We start from the raw sequence: 20674 nt of genomic DNA, 5'->3' as shown, positions 1-20674 counted from the left end.
ATTCAACATGTTTTTCCTGCTTATTCTTGAATTTAGCAAGAAATAACAACTCGAGACGCTTCTCCCACCACTTTACTTGAAAGAGCAACTGTTGATGTTCTTTTCCATCACGAAACTGAATTCTAATTGCAGATCTAATTAAAAAGAATACAAATTATCATCATAAAGATACGTCGCAGCTCATTTAACTGTTGCCTGAGAGTGTGTGGGTGTGAAGTAGCCACGAACCCTTTCACACTTCACTCTTCGTAATCACAAATTTAATAACCGTATATTTATTCCATCTCAGGATTCACATAATTAGCATTTAAAATCTACCTTTTTTTTTTTTTAAATAGACCCTAGCTGAGGTTTAATCTCCTGTGCCGTACTTGCTCAAAATAGATTTATATTGCACTCAATATTCATACAGTATATCAGAGTAAAAATAGAGACTCTTGTTATTAATGTTGCTATTATCTAAGTATCCTCTTGTTACTTGGCTCGTGTGGTGGAGCAGCTGTTTCATCATTCATTGTACAGATGAAATGATACTAACGTGTATGTGTTCCAGATCTCCATTCTGGGGATGCTCTGGGTCATGTTTTGTCTCCTTCTGACACTGAAATAAAACCAGCTGTCTTTTCATAATGTCAGTCACAGTGTTGCAGCAGACTTACCGCTCACAACTGCTGTAATGAAACTTTTGAGGAGTTTGTGTCGTGCATGTATATGTATGTTGGAGTCTTTCTGGAAGCCAAATGGTTACAATTTATGGATTACTTCCATGTGGACTGCATGCACTTTGTGGTATTGTAATGACAGACAATATTTACAATTTGTGTGTGACATGGTGAAATACTGTGTAAGGTGATACCATGATTTGGGGATAATGCTGGAGTCTCACAGCCCAGAGATATCACTGCCATCTAGTGGAGAAAATAAATGACAACACTATTTGTCAGAACAGTTACCTACAGTAAAATATTCGGTTTAAACCCAAATAACTTGATGCTTCATGAATGATATACTGTAGATCTGTGTATATCTCTTTATTATAGGTTATTCTTATGTGTTTTCCCGAAATATGCTCCTTAATGCTTTTGTTTTGAAAGTGTACCGGAAGAACCACTCATCAACCTGCTGTTGTCAGGGGCAACACAAGCAACAGGCCACCGCTGGCGGGCAAAAGTCTCCATTAACTTGGAGTTTTTAACTAAACTAATAAGACTTTTGCTCAGACAACTTTAAAGCTATTTCCAGAGTTTTATGATTTTTTAATGTAGATAATTGTCAGCGAGCGGAAATGCCACCAAAGCCACCTAAAAAGGGCTCAGCCAAAAAGTCCAGTGCTGTCGGAGCCGCAGTTGTCAACACGAACTGGGAGGCTGGTCTCACCACAGCACCGTTTGAAGAGGTTTGTTACCTCACCGAGCACTTTATTTTTTATTCATTCGTGTCTTAAATCCTTTTTCTCTTTTGCCACACAGTGAGGGAAACTTGTAAACATTCACGAACGATAAATGGCAGTCGGCCAACTTATACAGGTTAACATTGTAGCTAGCTCGAGTGTTAGCTAAATGTTAAGAAGAAAAGGTAAGGGAGAGTTTTCTCCTCCAAACTGTTCCTTGAGCAAATTTCAGAAACGTTAATAAATTCACTGGTTAATTAGGCAAACAACGTGTCGCCAAACATGCTTCCTGCGGCGTTTGTCACCGTAATTAACGTCAGATATGGACATCAGTAACAGTAACCTTTGAGGTTTTATTTTGAAGGGGCGGAGTTTCAAACAGGAAGTCGCGGTTGTTTATTGTTGAGAGCATCTTAACGCGCTTCTCTCGGTGTTGCAACTTTCTCACTCTGCAACACTTCCCCAAAGTTTATGTGAGGACAGTTTAGCTTTCTTCCAACAACGTCATGCGATCTACGGCGTCCCAGAAGCGTTTATTTAGTCCGCGTAAATCTACCTGCCAATTACCTATGAAGGGATCAGGGGAAACATGATCACTGTGGCGTGTGTGGTTATTCTGATGCACTTTCTAGGAGTCATGGCAGGCCTGTGTGTCTTTGGTGGTTGGGAGGAGTCCAGAGGACGAGGACCTGATCCGGGTTTTGGCTTTGGCCGCACAGCAACCACCGCGCAAGCTTTTCACCTTGTTGACCTGGGACAGCGCCATTGCAAAGGTATTGGTTTGGTTCAAGTTCTCTTTATTAATAGTCTATCCTGTGTTTCTGCAGAGCTCATACAGTTGTGTGAATTTATTCTGGGTCGTAGCAGTACTTAAACTGTTACTAAACAAAGAGAAAACGAATGTAGTTATTAATTCATGTGAAATAAACAGATCTCTTAAGTTGTTAGCACTCTAAGCTATTTTGTGTCTATGTAGCTTTCACATATTTAACATTTTTACAAACTGAAAGGTTACAGTTCTCACATTTTACAAAATCTACAATCAGTAGTTCCACATTTGTAAACTTGTTTTAGCTAAATATAGTCTAAATATATATATGAGTATTCCTCAATTATGTGTTTCTGTTAGATGTCAGATTTTGTCCAATACTTTTATCTTCAGTTGCACATTGAAGTGTGTTTACAGGTCTTGGGGGATACTACTAAAATAGGAAGGATAAAGCCTTTTGTGGCCCCAGAGGAAGGTGCATGTAATCTAATAAATTACCTCCAGTGTTGTTGTTCAGTAGCTAAATTGTATTGTGGGTAATGTAGGCTCCAGGTTTTGAAAAGGAAGGAGAACTTGTGGAATAAAAACGGTGATATCTATGGTTTGTTTGATTTGTTTTCAAACCGTCCGTCATGAGTCCAACTGTGTTATAGGAGTGCTATGCTCAAACAGAGGAACCTGGTGCCTACATTACCCACAATGCAACTTAGCCACTGAATGACATCACCTGGAGCCCCAAAGGCTTTTATACTACTTTTTTCCACATATGCAGAATTACTCCTGAAGACCTGTAAACACGCTGTAATGTGGAAAATCGGTGAAGTTAACCTTTAATGAATACTCTGAGTGTTATTTATCAACAACTTATCTACTGAATGTGGTACCAAAATGGTGTCAGTGCCTTCTAATACCTTGTATTTTGTCAAATGAAAACATTTGCCTGTTATTACAGATCCATGAATTGGGGAATCCCAAAGCAAAGAAAGCTGATGATGTCCCTGTGTTCTATGAGGTAGGCTTGGCATGTTTACAGTGAGTTCACTCTTGAAATGTGTACGTGTACCAGTGTCTTCTGATTGTCGAAACAAAATCCTGTGTGTGTGTGTGTGTGTGTGTGTGTGTGCTTTACTCTTTGTGTATGCATGTGCGTGTCTTGTGCAGGTTACAGAGCTTGCTAAGGCACTGCTGGATGCAGGAGAGGAGATTCCCTGTGACCTGATGGCAAAAGTTCTGAAGTTCCAGCTGCTACAGATCAAAGCTGATGATCAGCAGAGGAGGGAGGCCGTGCAGGTGAGTGTGTTTCTTCATATATGTGATACTTTATGTTGATTATTACAATTTAGTAACAGCCTTAAACTGGATTGGGCATTCACTGAAGTTGTAGTTGCAGTATTGTTGCAGTCACAACAATTTTCAGATTGAGGGAATTTGTGACCAAAAACGTTTTTAGTTTTTTTTTCTATGTGCCATTTTGTGTCAATTTTGTCCACATCTGTTTAAGCTTGAGGAAGGGAAGGCCTCTGCCAGCAAAGACAAAAAAGCGGTCAAGGTCTCTGGTAAAAAGGGAAAGAATCCACCCTCACCTGTGGGACTTAAGGAGAGGACGACCAAGCTGAAACGCAGGGATGATGTCGAGCCACCAAATTTCATAGGTAAAAGCTCAAATTTGAACCAATCGTGTTTAGGGGTTTCTTTAATAGCCTAAAGTTGTGAGAAAACACTAAATGTGCAAGACATCTTTGGCCACCACCTACTTCTACAATATGTGTATAGAATGGTATTCACTCTGTTTTGTGTGTTTGGGAATAGATGATGAACCAGAGGATGGTCCTCAGCACTACATCCTGCTGCTTGGCTTCCATCAGCCCCGCCTAATTGGGGCACTTAATGCCATAGGTGTACATGTAGCCAATGTCATCAAGTTGTCCTTGAAGCACGCACAAACCTCTGAGGGGCAGCAGGAACAACACACGTGTGAGGGCAGTGAGCAGAGTCTGAGTGTTTCTCCAGGTCTGGATGCAGGTAAAGAGCCCTCAGTATACTCATTTACACGTTTAATAAATGGCGTATGAAAACATGGATTCAAACTTATTAGTATACCCTTATGTTACTGTGTATTTAACATCATCATATCCTCTGTGTGTACCAGAAGCAGCGGATCATGGTAGTGAAGAGCTGGCTGCACAGGCCAGGAAGTTGGATCTATTCTGGTCAGGTCTCAGACCAGCTTTGGACAGTGGGCCACCGGAGTCCAAGCTCCATGATGTGGCTCAGCTCAGCTACACTGTCCCAGATCTCCCTCCTCAGTTCCACACACAGGACCCTGAGGCTGAGGTGAGTTAGACCTGATATGTGTTTCATAGATCTATTTCTTCATAATAATAATTCTTGAATTATTATAATAATAAATAATAATAATTCAAATGATAATTTTCCTGCTTCTTTTGCTTGCTTTTTCTCATTCTCAAGCACCTTTTCTACTTTCCTCACAGTCTGCCTTGTTACGTCCGTTACACATCTCCTTGGACTTGATTTTGAGTTTGAATCCAATTTTGTGTGTGAATGTGTGTGTGTGTGTTGACTGTTCGTCCAGTTGGAGATGGGAATCAAAATCTTTGACGGTGTGGCCAATCTCATTTATGACTGTTTGGACTGGCGTAGGCAACATCAGCACTATTACCTGGAAAACATCAAACTCATCAGCGTACCCCTTGTTGTTCGGTCGGATCCACAGCAAGCAGAGGTATACACACACACACACACACACACACACACACACACACACACGCTTGTCCATCAGTGTAATCACACAACATGACTGCAGTTAATGACTTTTCCCAGTAATATATGGGTTATATTCTTAATGGATTGACTTCTTGTTGTGTTTGTTAAACATCAGAAAAAAAGAAAACATCCTGTATGGCTTCAAATGTCTTGTTTTGTCAAAACTAAAGAGACACTCAATTTCCTTGTAAAAAAAAAAAGAAGTTGCCTTAGCAGAGGATGGTTTCGATCCATCGACCTCTGGGTTATGGGCCCAGCACGCTTCCGCTGCGCCACTCTGCTGCATGGTCTTAGAGGGGCCCTCAATCCCTTTTTGAGTGTGTGCATTGTATCGCAGTGCCTTTGTCATTCTTGTTGGTAGGATCATAGGCATTATAGCCCTTGTAAATGTATTTGCTTTAGACTGTGATGGCAGCATTTGTATGATGTAAAATCAGGGAATGGTTGTGTATTGTAGCTTTCACATTCTAGGTGGTACTTTATGTGTGTTTTTCATCTGCCAGGTTTCGCCGACTGCACTCCTCATGACTCCATGCTCCAAGAAGAAGCCGGTGTGTGAGGAAAGCCCACCAGACGAAGGTTAATCTTTCTATCTTTCGTGTTTTGATAAAACAACTCAGACTAGGATGACAAACTTACCTCCGTTCCTCTCTTCTTTGCTGACAGAGACCGAGCAGCCTCCTCTCTCTACTGATGTGGACATGCGTCACTATGCTAACCTACTCGACATGGTTCCTCCTGAAGCCTGCTCTGTGCCTCTAATCTTTCACTGTATACTGGAACAGGTCTGTGTTTAGTGTGTAGCTTTAGATTTAAAAGACATTTGTACTGTCATTTAGGCTGAAAAGATGGATCAAATGTTACTGTAGCCTTCTCCTTTTTCCCTTATCTGTGTGTTTGTGTGTCTAGGTGGTGATTTCAACAGAGCAGTCTTTGTCCACCTTGTCCCATGTCCCTGAGGAGCCAAAACTTCTCACCGGTCCTGGGTTAAACCATCAGCTGCTCAGCTACATGATCCAAAGCTTCTTGCCTCTGGTGCACACAGAAGAGGAGAAAAGCCACGTGTTAAATAGCTTGCTTACTCTAGCACAGAATGAAGAGGACATGAAGGTAATGAGGCCTTGCACCAAACACACATGGTTCAGTGTAGCATGTGGGGTTTTACCCGTTTCTTAGAAAAATGGTAATGGTCTTGTCTCACATAAGAGCAGCATTGGTGGTTCAGTGGTAGAATTCTCGCCTGCCACGCGGGAGGCCCGGGTTCGATTCCCGGCCAATGCAGCACACAATTTTTTTCCTGTTCCTTTTAGTCGGGGGTGGGGTCTGTTGCGCTCAGCGAGGACACGAGTGGCTTGTACTGCTGTGGGCAGGGCCAGGCGCAGCACAATAGCCAATCCCCACCAGCTTCAGTGTCATGTTTAGAGTGCTGTCGCAGCAGCGTGTGTGGAGCAGGCTGGGCTGAGACGAACCGTGGCAGGGGGAGGGTGACATACTTGCTCTCTTGAGCGGAGAGAAAGAGTGTGGAGGGAAATCACTCCTCTATCTCTTTCTGTTGTATTATAATAAGTCATTTACTAGTTAACTAGATAACTTACAAGTTTCGTTACTGAATAAAAATATATGTTTTTAAATTAAACCATTTAAACCTGTAAAAAACTGGAACTTTAATTTTGCGAAGAGCATAGCTGAGCCTTCAATACATACGCTGTCCAGCAGATGGAGCTATAATCACAGTAAAGAGAAGTTACTCGTGCAAACAGGAGATGCATACTGAACAGCAAAGTGCACAATTAAAAAAGTAAATTCCTTTCCTCCACTGTGTAAATTTTGCACTTTTTGTTGAATTTGTTAACTCATTGAGGGCTTCAGACACACTTTGCACAGAACGAAATAATTCACCAACTGGTCTCTGTGTTATTCTTTTGTGTTCTGTGTTAGAGTCTAGAGAAGAAGTTTGGAGCAGAGGAGACTCAGAAGACGTCTGAGCAGCCTCTGGTCATCAGACACCATGATGAGAGGGCACTGCGCTTGAGGGATGTCACTGTTAGTAGATTGTTTTTTTGTTGTGTTTGATTCATTCTTTTTTAATTCCCTTCTGGAATTTGAGACTAATGAAGAGACTTTATCTTTTATGTAATCTTGCCTCCATTCTGTCCTTATTTTCATCTTTTGGGCCAGAAATTAGTTCAAATACTGTGTTTGTTTGTGTCCCTCTTAGACGGTTCAGGGTTTTGATCCAGCAGAGGTGGAGATGTCCATGATGAGACTGTCTCCAGTGTGGGAGCTGATCCACTCTGTACCTCAGCAGAGAAAGGGCAACTCCTGCTGGATGGCTATGAAACAGCAACTACAACACTACTGCACTGACGGTCAGAAACAAATGACCTATCATTGTCTTTGTTTCTTTGGAAAAAGCTCTTGATTCATTTGTTTCAAAATGATATTGTGATGCCATGATATGTCACAGATGTCGTATCATGGCCAGAGGTGGAGCGTCTCATTCGTCAGAGCGTGTTTGAGAGTATGCCGCTGACCGGCCTGGACGGAAAGGGTGTACTACTAAATGCTCCTGGACCGCTGGGAACACTGGAACCAGCACACCAACACGCAGCCACAGTAATCCCCTGGGACAACCCACTTTCCTACGCTAAACAGCAGCTTCATAACCTACGCACTAAAGGTCTGTTACTTCACTCTGTTCAATTACATTATTAATTCAATTATTAAAAGCTGATTTAAGAAACTTGAGTCCTGTAGCATCTTTCAGTGCCATACCTCATGATTTATTTCTACTATAGGTCCATTATTTCTTACTCAAGATCCTGAAAACACAGAGGTATTGTTTCTACGTTCCTATTACTGTATCTTGTCACGTTTTGTATCCTATTATAAAATGATAATGCACATTTGTTCTGATTTTCCTCCCAATGATGTTGCATGTTTTTCTTTTCTCCAGCAGATCAGTGGGGGAGTGTGTAGCCAGTTGGACCTATCTGACATTCAGAGTTGTAGGCTGAGATCTCTGTTTGACTGGCACTATGCTGAACACCACGATGCCTCTGTCTTCCCACAGGTGACCCATCTGATCTTGTCTTTCAGGGTGTTTTTTCTGAGTTAGCATGAGGAAACAGTTGCACCTGCTGTGGGTGTTTCCTGCCTCATATCTGTTGTTAAATATGTTCATTGTGTTAAGCCTACTCCAGTCTGATGCATGCTAAACTTGCATCTGAGGTCTGAAGGTTTTTAATGTATGAAAAGCAGCAGGAGTGCAGTTTTGAAACAAACTTTTGAATGTTTTTACAATCCTACTTGTGTGTAGGTGCTCCAGTCAGCCTCAGAAGAATATCGCTGCTTGGACACTTTCAGAGGAAGTCATAACAACATCCTGTACATTTTCTGTCACAATCCAATGAGCCCTTCTCTGCAGTGCAAGGAGTTCTGGGATGTAGCCCTTCATACTGATGTCAAGTTCAGGTAATTCTCAGGTGTTTTATTCTCACATGAAAAAGTACTATAATATTTGCTATGTGAGAAAGCAAAAGAAAAAAACAGTATGAACCTTCTCCTTAGCAGAGTTTGTATTCAACATGACCTGACTTGTGAAATAGTGTAAATATGGAGTGTTAGAAAGACTTTAAAACTCCATCTTTTTGACAGGAAGTATCTGGAGCATGTGGCAGATACCATTTCTGATTGGACAAAAGAGGAGGAATTTAAGAGAAACCTTAGCCCCACTCCTGAAGGTACTGTTGCTTATCAATCAAGATTCCCACTGGTGCTTGAAATCCTTGAAAGTGTATGGGTTTGAAGGGGCAAAAAAATCAAGGCCTTGAACGTTCTAAACATGGGTTATTGAAAGTACTAAGAAATTGTATCTCATAGAAAGGAAACCCACACCAAGGGCTTGAATGTGGTGCCGGTCACTGACAGCAGACTAGAAAGTGAAAAAGTGTTGCACATGTGAAGTTTGCTTTAATTAGAGAAAGTTTCGGCCCTCAGGCCTTCATCAAGATCAAGACATACAGAAATACAGGCGACCTAGTAACTCATGTGAGAGTGATCACACAATAAACCTCCAACACAAGGGTGGGAACAAACAATCAAGAAGCCTACTGTGACTAACAGTGACAGGGTACAGCCGATTAAGCTCTTTCTAAAGTCAAAGTTTTACACCACACGTAGGGATTCAAACTCCACAATACTTTGGGTTCAACACCTTTCAAAGTGTTACACAGTTCTGGCGAGATTCTAATAGATATTAGACAAAAGTTAAACATCAGCTTGTGAAAAAAAACACTTTGTCTTTGTTCCAGGACTAGATTCTGCAGTGGAGGAGGAAACTCTGGAGCCAGTCATCAGGAAAGAATCCCTTAAAGTCAGTAGGAGCTAACACATGAACATTCACTTTGACAGCTGGCTCTGTTCTGGCCTTTTAGCTGTATTACAATAACTCTTTGGAGCCTTAACAGAAATCATTACGCGTCACTGAAAAAACCTAATGCCTTCATCCCTGCTGATTTTGTGTTTAGATTGACATGCACATTGTCAGTGGTTACAGAATCTCATATCCAAGCATGATGTAAAGAGTGACCACACTGAATGCATGTAAAATGTAACCATTCTTTACATTTCCAAATACATGCAGTACAGTAAACAACAGTACAGGGTTTGCATCTATGGCAGTTAAAAGAATCCATAGCAGAATAAGTACAATTATCATGAGCATGACCATTATCCCTTTGTGTAAGTATTAAATGTTTTGCTTCCTTGAGTGTCAGTCAGTGCACCCTTTTGGCTTAGTTCAAAATTTGTCCTCCTCTAAACTTCATTATAAACCTGAAACAGCAACTCTAGTGGATGTGACGGTGTGCTTGATGTTACAGGCGTGGAAGTTGGAGCAGGAGCGACTAAAGGAGGAAGAGATGACTAAGAAATCAAAGAAGGAGAATACACCGAAAGGCAAGCAGCAGCAGCAGCTGAAGGCCGACAAGAAAAGTAAAACACTGTCTAGTGGCAAAAAGAGCAGAGCAGAGACGGCATGCAGCACAGCAAAGACTCCTTCAGAGTCCATTGCTAACACGGCGCCCCCTGTTGAGGACAACTTAGAAGTACATCCAACAGAGGAACCCTTTAATGTGAGGGCATACGCACACACATTATGTTTACATGAGAACAGCCGAACACAGGCAGTAGATGACAGCCTCTGTCTGCTTTCAAGTAACAAATCAGTGTGTGTGTGTGTGTGTTTGATGTGTAGGGTTTCACAGGCTACAGCATGGATGGAAAGTTGATCCATGTTTCAGGTGGTCTGCAGCAGCTTTTCCCTTCAGACGGAGGACACATCATTGTGGAGGATGTCAGCTATGTTGAAGGTAATGAGAGAAAGTTGTGGAAAATGCTGCAAATCTGCAAGTGCTACTAAAGCACAACAAAAGTGCTTAGATCCAGACAAAATCAAGTCTGCTCTAATTAAGTAAATGTCTCTATGAAAGCATTCTTTGGGGGAAAGAGAAACTTGTGAAAATCAAAGTGCAACTCAGCTGTTCCTCGTTGTCAGGCTCCTTTCCACATGCACCCATACATTTTGTACTGTTTTCCCTCCAGGTTCCAGCCTGATGAAAGTGGCTGTGAAGAAGGATGGGCATTATTTCTGCACACACATCAACCATGTTGTCGTTGATCCAGCAAAACGTCCCCTGCAGCCCCAAGACAAAGAACCCAATGGCAAAAAAGAAGACTTTAAAGGTAAAGATGTTGATCATGATAGAGACATTAAACATCATTTCAGTGTTTAGTGTTTATTTTAGTGGATAATATTGTAGAACGAACCAATATGTGAGTGTTTCTGTGTGTCTTTTTCAGTGTCAGAGCCTGTGGCCATGAAAAAAGTAAAGCAGGGCTCCCTCTCAGCAGTGTTAGACAATGGAATCCACCTGTCATACAGTTTCTATGGTCCCACAGGAGAATACATAGGTGGTACACTTCAAACACTTACAAATTTTCGCCTTTGTGAAGTTTTGAATTGTATTTAAAGGGGCACTATTGATGTGTATGTCAATGAGGTAATAATACAAACTCAGAAATATTCCTTTTTTTTCATTACTGAATAGACAAGCTGTTCTCAGAGGAAAATAAGGTCCCCATAATACTGTTTAAAGCTAAAAAAGTGGCAGGGTCCGCCACATATTAACAAAGTAAAACAGTATGAAATTTTGTTGTCCTTTAAGGTCAGTTTGTTTATTTAGTTTATTATTCAGTCATGGAAACGAAGAGAGTTTGTTTATTTAGTTTGTTTAGGCATAGAAGAAGATCTTTCTCTTCTGATTAAAATGTCTTCCCCAAAACTATGTAGTGCACCTTTAAACCTGTCTGTCTTTACTAAAAACAAGTTGAAGATGCATATAGACTGGTGTGTAATTCCAGTGCTCCAAATATTCTTGTTATTGTGTTTGTAGTACACAAAAATCTTAGCAGTTCAGGCCATATTTACTGTGTTCCTGTGTGGAATGTTCTAGAGAGTCCCCAGGAAACAGAAGGGGCCCCAGAGACCTCCACCTTTGTCCCTCTCTCCGCCTCCAGCCACCACTCCAAGGGGACAGACGTGGATTTACTTCCCTCTGAGTCCCACAGCCCATCCAGCCCCACCAGACCTCCAGAGTCCCAGGTTCCACATACACACATGGATGCACCCACACAGAAAAATGTAATCATGAAAAAAAAATTGCTCTCAATTTGTTCATATATTTGTGTCGTGATTATTTGTAGCCTAAGGTGTGCGAAGGCCAGCCAGCCTTGCGATCACATCCATTCAACAGCCTCAACCTGTCTGTTCCTAATGGCCTGCTGCTGCAATTTCTGCGAGAGGATACCCAAGGTCAGTGATGCTCTGTCTCTGTAATATATATATATATATATATATATATATATATATATATATATATATATATATCTGGTGTGGGTGTGTGTCCTCACAAGTCTCGTTTTACAAAACTGCAGAAAAGAACTCCAGTCACTAAAATTGCATCCCTGGAACAACTGTGGTACATCAGAGCCCTCATCAGCAGAGCAACACAATTAATAATCTGTGACATCGGCCCTTAGACACTCATCTGTATATCTCACACGCAATATTCTAGCTGCAAACAGGAAGAAGTGTGCATGTAATGAATGTGTCCTCTGTGAAATTTAAGCCTAATGTTCCCATCCATGACTCAGGTATTCATTACATCATTTGTGTGTCCACGAGTGTCCTCAGAGGAGCAGGGTATGCTGGTGAAACAGGGCTTTCCTCTCCATGGCAGGGGAGTTGTGGGGCAGCTTCAGGACCCCTCTCTCTCCAAAGAACTGTCCCGCATCATCACCAGCCAGGGAGCTGTGATCCGATACATGAGAGATGGCTCAACAGAGGTAACCACACCAGCAAATGCACTACTGTTTTGAGTCGAGGCATCATGACTTTTTACTGAACAACCCCATGTGTGCTGTAGGTTCTTTTTGCGAATGGCTCTGTCAGTTTCAGCCATGATTCTGGTCCAGTGTGGGTTCCTGACTCTGAGGTTGAGGAGGAGAAGACCTTGCAAGAAGCTGAGGACAACAAGAAAGGTAATCGTGCACCAACACAGAATGCAAAGCGGTGTCTCCTTCACCTTCTAATGAACACAATGCACCCTCGGCTGGGAGGACAGTAAAGATTTTGCATGTTTTGTGTGTTTGTCTGTGCAGAACAGAGCTCAGAGAAGGAGGGTGATGCTCAGAGAGGGTGTTGGTTAACTACGACTCCACATGGAGCGCGCATCCACACTGTGGGGACCACACACAAACACATACCCACCACGCCTCTTCTGGCCTTCAAGGCTACAGACCCCATCACCCATGAGGTAATATTACTCCTGATGGTGCACAGGTTACAACTTGGCTTTAAGTTGTTTTCAAGGTTTCACATTTAATTTGAAAATGACACTTTGATGTTAAAACTTCAATATTTTGTCGTTATCTGAGCATCTCAAAATTTGCGATAGTTGTTATTGCCAGGAGAAACCTTTTCAGCTCGGCATGTATTGTTGTGTCAGGTGATGCTGAGCCGAGAGGATCTGGTGGTTTCTGTCCAGAACCCAGACGGATCTCGAATCATCGAACATGCAGACGGAACCAGGATCACCAGTCTTTACCAAGACAGACCACCAAACTCACTGCAACACACAGGTGAGCAGCATACAGTGAATGCACTCTGTTGTGAAGAGAAGTCAGATCTGCATGTTTGGACAATGTACGCATACTCACAAACATGCACATTAAAAATGTTTGCGCTGAACTGATTCCCTGTGTGTTAACTTTCCAGGGGAGCATCCTGGGAGTGCGACCCTTAAATCAACTTCCGAATGTGCGTGTGGCTGCATTGAGTGTGTGTGTGTCACGCGCTGCGCCGACAGCATTAATGAGAACAAAGTGGACGACCTTTGCAGCGACGGTGCAGGGAAAGCATTTGCAAAGTTGAGTGAGTGCGATGAAAGAGAAAGCAATGTGTGTAAGAACAGTGAGGAGAGCGTGTTGGTGGCTGAGAATGGTAAGATGAGTGCGAGTGAGAGCGAAAAGGGGAGTGTGTCTACCAGAGAGCAGGTGGTGTTGGTGGAGAAGGAGGGCTGCGCCACAGTGGTGATGTACCCAGAGCGACACACAGCTCACGTCTTCTTAGCCGATGGAACTGTCATCACTGGGGACAACCAAGGAGCCTATGAGGTGGGTGGTTCAGTAGGGGTTGCAAAGCCTTCTTGATTTTAAGGGTTGTAAGACACTGTCCTTTTTAATCGCAGTACTTCATTCATTTCTGTGAAGAAAAATAAATGAAATTGTTATTTTTAAAGTTGATTTTATTATTAAATGTACAACAAGCAACTTTTTAACTGGATAGGAAACAGTCTCAATTTAATACTGATGCCTCTATATGACCTACATAGGTAAACGAGACCATCAGTGAGAAGATTGGATATTTCTGTATAGTTATAATAGTTATTCTTAATGCCCTTCACTGGGTCGAACTCCGACTTATCTGGGTTAGATGAGTCATAAAAATAGAACTATTTTTTTTTTTTTACTGTGGAGTGCATGTTGATGAGTTGAGGGGCAGAACCAACAAAAAATAAAGTTACTTGCCGTAACTTTAAGATATAAAGTTAAAAGAATTCTCACAGAATAAGGCCATGGTGAAGACCTGAAGACCAGCTGTATTCACACAGCCTTCAATCCCTGCTAGACAGCATTGTCCTGCTTTCGAAAAGTACATAGTTAAAACAAGCAAAGAGCGAAGAGTACAATGGCAGACGTTATTTGTCATAAAAAGCCTATTAAGTTTGTGTGTTCGTTAAAATGTTTTAAAAACACAGACAACAGACAGAGATTTGTTTAAGAAGTTCCTGAAAATATAAGGGAAACTCATCTTTCACAGGAAATAATCTTTGCCAAAATCCATCCAAATGGCTTATTCTTCCTGAATCAAACAGTTATAGTTGTAGAGTCTGAGTGCTAGTCTTGCTGTGACCAGACTCTTGTATCCAGAATAAAACACATTTGTACATTTGTCTGTTTACATACATGTTTGTTTGTTTGCCTTTGTGTGTGTGCTCTTGCATCCAAGGTGTTCCCATCAAGCATTGGGCTCTTGGAGATCCATAGTGATGGGAAGTGTGTGTACTCGTCCGACCCACTTGTAACCCCGAGCCCAAAGGGTAGAACTCCTGTAAATCAACTCGGAAGCTACATCATGAGTCACACAGACAGAGTGGCCTGTGATGTTACAGACCCCGATGGGAACCACTTCCAGGTCAGTCACAATAATTATTAGAAGAAGAGTTAGTGTCATACTATGAGAGACAGTCATTTATAATAGAGTAAAGAAAAGTATAGGAATGACCAAAGCAAAGGCACAACAGACGCTCATTTCTCCTCTCATTTCAGCAAATTAGATTGCTGGGGCTTCTCTCTTTGCTTCACTACCTCCATCATAATGACTAATCCTCTTATAATTGTCTGAGCTTTGTGTCTGTGTGTGCTTCAGGTAATGGAAGATGGGCGGTTATCAGTGTTAAACTTCAGCCCGGCTCCGAGCACAATGACACAGGATGAGGAGGAGCCAGAGGATGAGGCAGACAGAGAAATGGCCAGGCTTAATGCAAAACAGAGAGAGCATTTTCCCAGGTGGGCTTATATTCTTCTGTTTATGTCAACAACTATACAGATAGTGAACTATGGAAAGTGACTCTGAGGACATGCAGTCATCACTATTTATTTGTTATTGCATTGAATACAAAAAGGCAGAATTAGAGACAATATTTAAACATTAACATTGTAGAGCTGTTCAGAGAAACTCTGAAAACACATCTTGTGTTCCAGGCTGTTTCTGGTGCACAAGGATGGCTCAGGTACTGAACTCCTGAGCTCTCAAACCGTAGAGGAACTTCTCTACCAGGCGTACTCCGACCCTACCGTAGCACTGCTGAAGGAGCCGCTGCCAGACACACAAGGTTCCCCCGTTCAATATCGAGAAGATCATGAAACATAATACTAATAGAGGGACTGATTCAGTCACAACAGTTTCATTATTTGATCTAGCCCATATTTAAATGAAAGTCTAATAATATTCCATTATATGTACTTAATTAACTGAGTCTCAAGTTAAGTGCTTTTCTTATTCTGTCATCTATGAAAAGAGGAATTACAGTAATCTCGACTGGAATATAATATGAAGTTTTGTTTCTGTTTCAGATGAGTTTGGCATTACTATCTTAAAGCCCAGCCACCGGAGCGTGTGGTCCCAGTGGTTGCTAGAGAAACAGAACCCTGACATCACCCCTCCCAACCTCAGAAACCGCAGCTGGCATGACTTCCCGAGAACAGTGGTACAGGTAACATATATGGTTCTCAGGGCTAAACACTCAGGGCCAAACACTGAAACGTCTCCTCTTTCTCTCTATTCCAGACAAAGACCCCTGGTCCTCCATTCGGTGCCGACATGGGACAAGGTTTGACTCTGAAAGAGAGGTCTGCTGGTTCTGCAGCACAGTGTCAGCCTGTCAGGAGCTGCCCTAAAGTCCTGGAGATGAGGGAACTGTACCAGCACCGACCATTTACTAAACTGCTCAGAAATAACATAGACACACGACTGAAGGTAAAACAAACCACGTCTGTGGTCAAAGGAGTCACAGTCGACAGTCAAAAGTTTTGTTAAAGTGATCTCTAATTGGTTAAGAGTGGATTAGGAGGTAAACTGTAGATAGTAATGAGGGAGACAAAGGTTTCTGAAGAAATCTTTCTTCAGAAACCTTGGCAAAAAATTGGCTCACTGTTTCAAAGCATTTGATAGAGTTAAAAATGGCGACATCTGCTGGCCGAATCATTGGTATAGCATTTGCATGGCTGGTTTGAAGCTGAGTCTGTTTAAATATAAGTGATTGTACTGCTGGGGTTTGGGGTGGTCACGATTTTTGGCTTTGACTGCAGGAATACATAGAGAGTTTGATGGAGAGGGAGCAGCGATTGGAGGAGATGAAAGTAAAAGACCCTCGCACTGAGGAGGAGAGAGTTCATGCCAGTGAACTGCTCAACCTGGTTGAGGTCAGCACACACATGCACACAGACAACTTACCTAGCGCATTACAGAGACTGACATTATTCCCTTGAATTATTATAAACCTAACCATAAAAAAACAGCTGTTTTCCAAATGCAGACATGGCTTATGACCCCAGTTGCACCAGCTGTCCTCAATTAAATGGTCTTGAGCATGAATTGTGTTCCTGAAAGTCACACACACACACACACACACACACACACACACACACACACTCACAAGCGTGAGATATCATGAGCATCTCTCCCTTCAGCATATTGAAAATTAAGACCTAAGACAAAATTCTCCAAATAATATTAATGCAATAATGTTTCACAATATGAATGTAAATTGTTATTTATATATTTTATAGTCCTTTGCAGAAGAAGAGGATGCAGGTCACACTTTTGAAAAAAGGACTTCAGGTTGGTTACAGGCTGTTTTTTCAGCTGAGAAAGAACTTTTTTGCACAAGAATTCAATAAAAGACATTAAGAATGAGTGGAAACTAGTTAGCAAAAGAAAGAAATGATGGTGAATTAGAGGGCTGGATGTGGTTATTGATAAAGAATAATGTTTGATTGAACTTAAAGATTTAGTAGTTAAAGTTCAGTATGTGTGATTTAGTTGAAGTTGGTTGTTCAGGGGTCGTAAAAGATGTACACCTCTTCTAATTTCTTCTGTTTGAATCCACAGTGGACATAGTCAGTCTGTACAGCCAAGGAGTTGGAGCCCCAACTGAGCAGTCGGACGTTTCAGAGGAAACAGCCACAGTCAAGAGCGACAGGTTTGAGAGATTAAAAATGGCGTGCATGTTTGGACAAGTGACAGTTGCTTATATTTAAATCGTACTGTAATTGTAATGTCTTCTTAAACCCTCTCTCCTCTTCAGTTTTGCAAGTGGAAAGGAGTCAAAATGGACTGAAAGACTCTCACTACACAGGTAATATGCCTCTTATGATATATAATCACTCGTCACCACACATATTCATCTGTCACCTTGTAGAATTGGCTTTTAGCTCGTCATTTTCTATATGGCTGCTGCTGTGATCCTCCTTTGTTGAGAATTATTTCGAACAAAACTAAGACAGTCTGAATGGAAAAAACATAGGAAATGATAGTACTGTCGTGGCTACAAGTACATTGTATTTGCAATAGAAAGTCACCAGTAATTTTCTCTGCGTCAGACAGGAGATGTCTGAGGAGAAGGCTTACAGAGAGGCTCTGAGGAAGAAGAACGTTGTTCCTTTTTTCCATCCAGAAAATATCCCATTATACCAGGTTTGTGTTCACTTCAATATGTAATAGATTTAAATATGTTTTTGAGTCAGCATTATTATGATAAAACGCTTTAGTCTAAACACAATAATTCTTAATTTCTGACTTAGAAAAATACACAATCTACGGCAAGAGACAGAGCGCTGCTGCTTGTTTTCCAGAATCTGCTGCGAACACCAGACATGAGGAGTCTGTCCGTGGATCTCCCTCCGATCCCCAAGTCAGACAGTGCAGAGGCCTTCCTGAAAGATGCCCCTCGAGACAGCAGTGAGATATTACACTGTCAGTATTTACTAGGAGCTGCTGACATGAAACTCATTTTACAGGTTGTCCTGTTGGGAATGCATACAGAGAAACAGAGGCTTAAATGAACTGAAACAACTTTGTATTTTCAAGCCGATGTGTAGATGTGCCTGCTGTGTAATATACTGTGTTTGTGTTCTCCAGCTCCACGACCTTTAAACCCAACACCCTCCCAATCTGCAAGGTAATGAAGAGGATGTTATGAACTGTTTCCTATATTAATTTTTATTTAGTTGTAATGAATTACAAAACATCTATACCTGTTGTGTTTATTTCATAAATTGTCTAAATGACATATGTTTTTGCGACACGGCTTGACCTCTCCTGGTGCTTTGTTTTTAGTCGTGCAGCAGGAAGTGACAGGAAGCGTAAAGTACGACCTACCAACCCTACGCCTCAGAGTGCTGGTTTGTTCCCCACCTTTCTCTGCTGTTTTATATTCAATCAGTGACCTTCACACTAATGTGGTCAGTCAGCTGGTGCAGGGCTGAACTCTACTATCACCTCATGCTTTATTCCTCTTGTAGTGTGTCTGCATAATTTGCTTATTTTCTAATTGTAAATAGTTTTTTTTACTTTATCGCATGTCTGATTTGTATTTTTATGTTCGGGACCCCGGGAAGACTAGAGGCACATCCATGTGTTTCTAATGGGGATCGACATAAACATACACTAACCTCGAACAGCTACTTTCAGATACATGAATTGAATTGATGGTACATGTCTTTGTGTGTGTATGTGTCGATGCCAGGTGAAAGCAGTCTGAGGGGTTCACCTTGGCCATGTAGGTCAGTCCAGGTGGACGTGACTGGAAAGCCCAGGAGGACTAAAGTCAGAGTACCAACTTCTATCCTCAGCTCTAAACCCTGCAGTGTACCAAATCAACAGGTACCCACGTGACAACAGTTATTCTGTAATGTGCACTTTAGTGTTTTGTAAATAAAATGGCACACTAAAGTGTCCTAACGTGACATCTAGAGGTGGTGATATGCCATCGTAGAACATGTGTGAAGAATTTAGTGACTTCACTGTTTCTACTGTGCAGCTTATTATCAGTGTAATCATGCAGTTTTATAAAAAAAGCGTGTTCCTGTTTCACATTCTGCACACATGCCTCTCTCTGTCACTGTCTGCGTCCCCTGTTCCAGTTCCCATCAGTGGAAGAGCCCGTGAGGAGGAAGTGTCGACCTGTTTCCCTGACTGATCCAAATGTCACTGTGAGGGGATTCCAGCTCCTCCCATCCAGTGTTGACTTTGGTATGCTGCAGGAGGGTACCACCGCAGCCATTACTGTGAGGATGACGAATGTTGGTGTCAACACCTGCAGGTAACACACCAGATTATGGATAGATGGAAGCATGGATACACAGAGTAGGTGCACCTGCTTGCAAACCCAGTAAAATAACAGCATTTCAACTGGTTTCAAACGACCTTCAGTACATCAGAAAGAAATGATTGCTGTGGAGAGGTGCAAGCGATTTGTGGGTCACCTTCAAGTCAGAAGGGAAAACGTCGACCTGTAACTATTTGTGGTTTGTGTCGATGTGTCTCTCTCTGCAAGGTTCCATGTGAAGCAGCCTCCTCCTGCTACAGACCTCCGGGTCCTCTACAATCCTTGGCCTGTAAGTTTCCAGCTAGATAGCTAGCTTTATATTGGATTCACAAGTGTTTAATTTAATTGCAATTTATAAGATATACATTTGAACTTACTGTACTTCTGTCTAGGTGGATGCAGGTTCCCATGTTGAACTTAAGGTTCAGCTGTTTGCATTGAATGCAGTCCAAGCAGGAGCGGTAGAGCCAAAGAAGTACATCTCCCATGATATTATCATCCACACTGAGGTGGACATCCTCTACCTACCTGTCACTGCTAATATCCTTCAAACGCCTTGTTTTTAAAGGGGCACTATGTAGTTTTGGAGAAAAGATTCATTCATTTTAATATTTACAATATTGATGAGGTAATAATACAAACTCAGAAATGTTTATTTTTGCCATAACTGAATAAACAAGCTGTTCTCAGAGGAAAATAAGGTCTCCAGAAAACTGTTTGAAGCTAGAAAGGTGGCAGGGTCCGCCAAATATAAACAAAGTGCTCAGCCATATCTTTATAGAGGGAACATACAGAGATGTTGCTCCTTAAATAATTTCACCCATCCTTCCTGAGAGGTCATATGTCAATTGGCTCAAGGACCACAAAAGTGACCACAGCAGGAAAGGCTCCAGGATCCATCAGACGTCCTCCAGCCTACCAGATGGACGACCCCAAAGATGACCCAGCACCCTCCAGGTCAGAATCTTATAAACAGGAATTTAACATAAGGATAGAAAGCAGTCGCATTCTCTGAAACAGTTTTTTTGTTTGTACATTTCAGGAAACCCTAATGAACCGTCTTCGATCAGATTTGACATCATTATTCACCACATTCCAGTTTCATTCTACAAAAAGGAAATATTTACATTGATTTCTACACTGTTTCCTGCTGCAAATAAAACCTTTATCAACACTGAAATGAATGCAGCGCGTGAATGTGTGTATTGTGCTCGTTTT

General features: G+C 41.7%; 1 protein-coding gene and 2 non-coding genes across 3 annotated transcripts; 2 read left to right on the top strand and 1 right to left on the bottom strand.

The window, feature by feature from the left end:
* Positions 1-1285: 1285 nt before the first annotated feature.
* On the top strand, positions 1286-20640 carry spag17 (sperm associated antigen 17). The gene is made up of 49 exons (XM_073474641.1): positions 1286-1396; positions 2023-2163; positions 3112-3171; positions 3321-3449; positions 3661-3811; positions 3969-4181; positions 4309-4493; positions 4753-4902; positions 5447-5522; positions 5610-5728; positions 5853-6053; positions 6882-6986; positions 7162-7312; positions 7411-7623; positions 7742-7779; positions 7900-8016; positions 8263-8417; positions 8601-8686; positions 9257-9318; positions 9827-10078; positions 10201-10315; positions 10548-10688; positions 10806-10916; positions 11459-11607; positions 11709-11817; positions 12190-12350; positions 12431-12545; positions 12666-12820; positions 13013-13145; positions 13282-13679; positions 14575-14760; positions 14995-15134; positions 15330-15460; positions 15702-15841; positions 15916-16104; positions 16437-16550; positions 16917-16968; positions 17239-17329; positions 17435-17485; positions 17730-17823; positions 17982-18102; positions 18268-18307; positions 18466-18530; positions 18875-19011; positions 19272-19450; positions 19685-19745; positions 19849-19996; positions 20277-20413; positions 20499-20640. Exons 1-48 carry the CDS (start codon positions 1286-1288, stop codon positions 20396-20398), a joined length of 6363 nt encoding a protein of 2120 aa, XP_073330742.1. The 3' UTR covers positions 20399-20413; positions 20499-20640.
* Positions 5154-5225, bottom strand: trnam-cau (transfer RNA methionine (anticodon CAU)). Its single transcript has one exon. It is a non-coding gene; the product is annotated as a tRNA-Met (tRNA).
* trnag-gcc (transfer RNA glycine (anticodon GCC)) lies at positions 6154-6224 on the top strand. The gene has a single exon. It is a non-coding gene; the product is annotated as a tRNA-Gly (tRNA).
* Positions 20641-20674: the final 34 nt, after the last annotated feature.

This window comes from Pagrus major, chromosome 10 (genome assembly GCF_040436345.1).
Source record: "Pagrus major chromosome 10, Pma_NU_1.0".
Taxonomy (NCBI): domain Eukaryota; kingdom Metazoa; phylum Chordata; class Actinopteri; order Spariformes; family Sparidae; genus Pagrus; species Pagrus major.
This window is presented reverse-complemented; position numbering and strand designations above follow the sequence as displayed.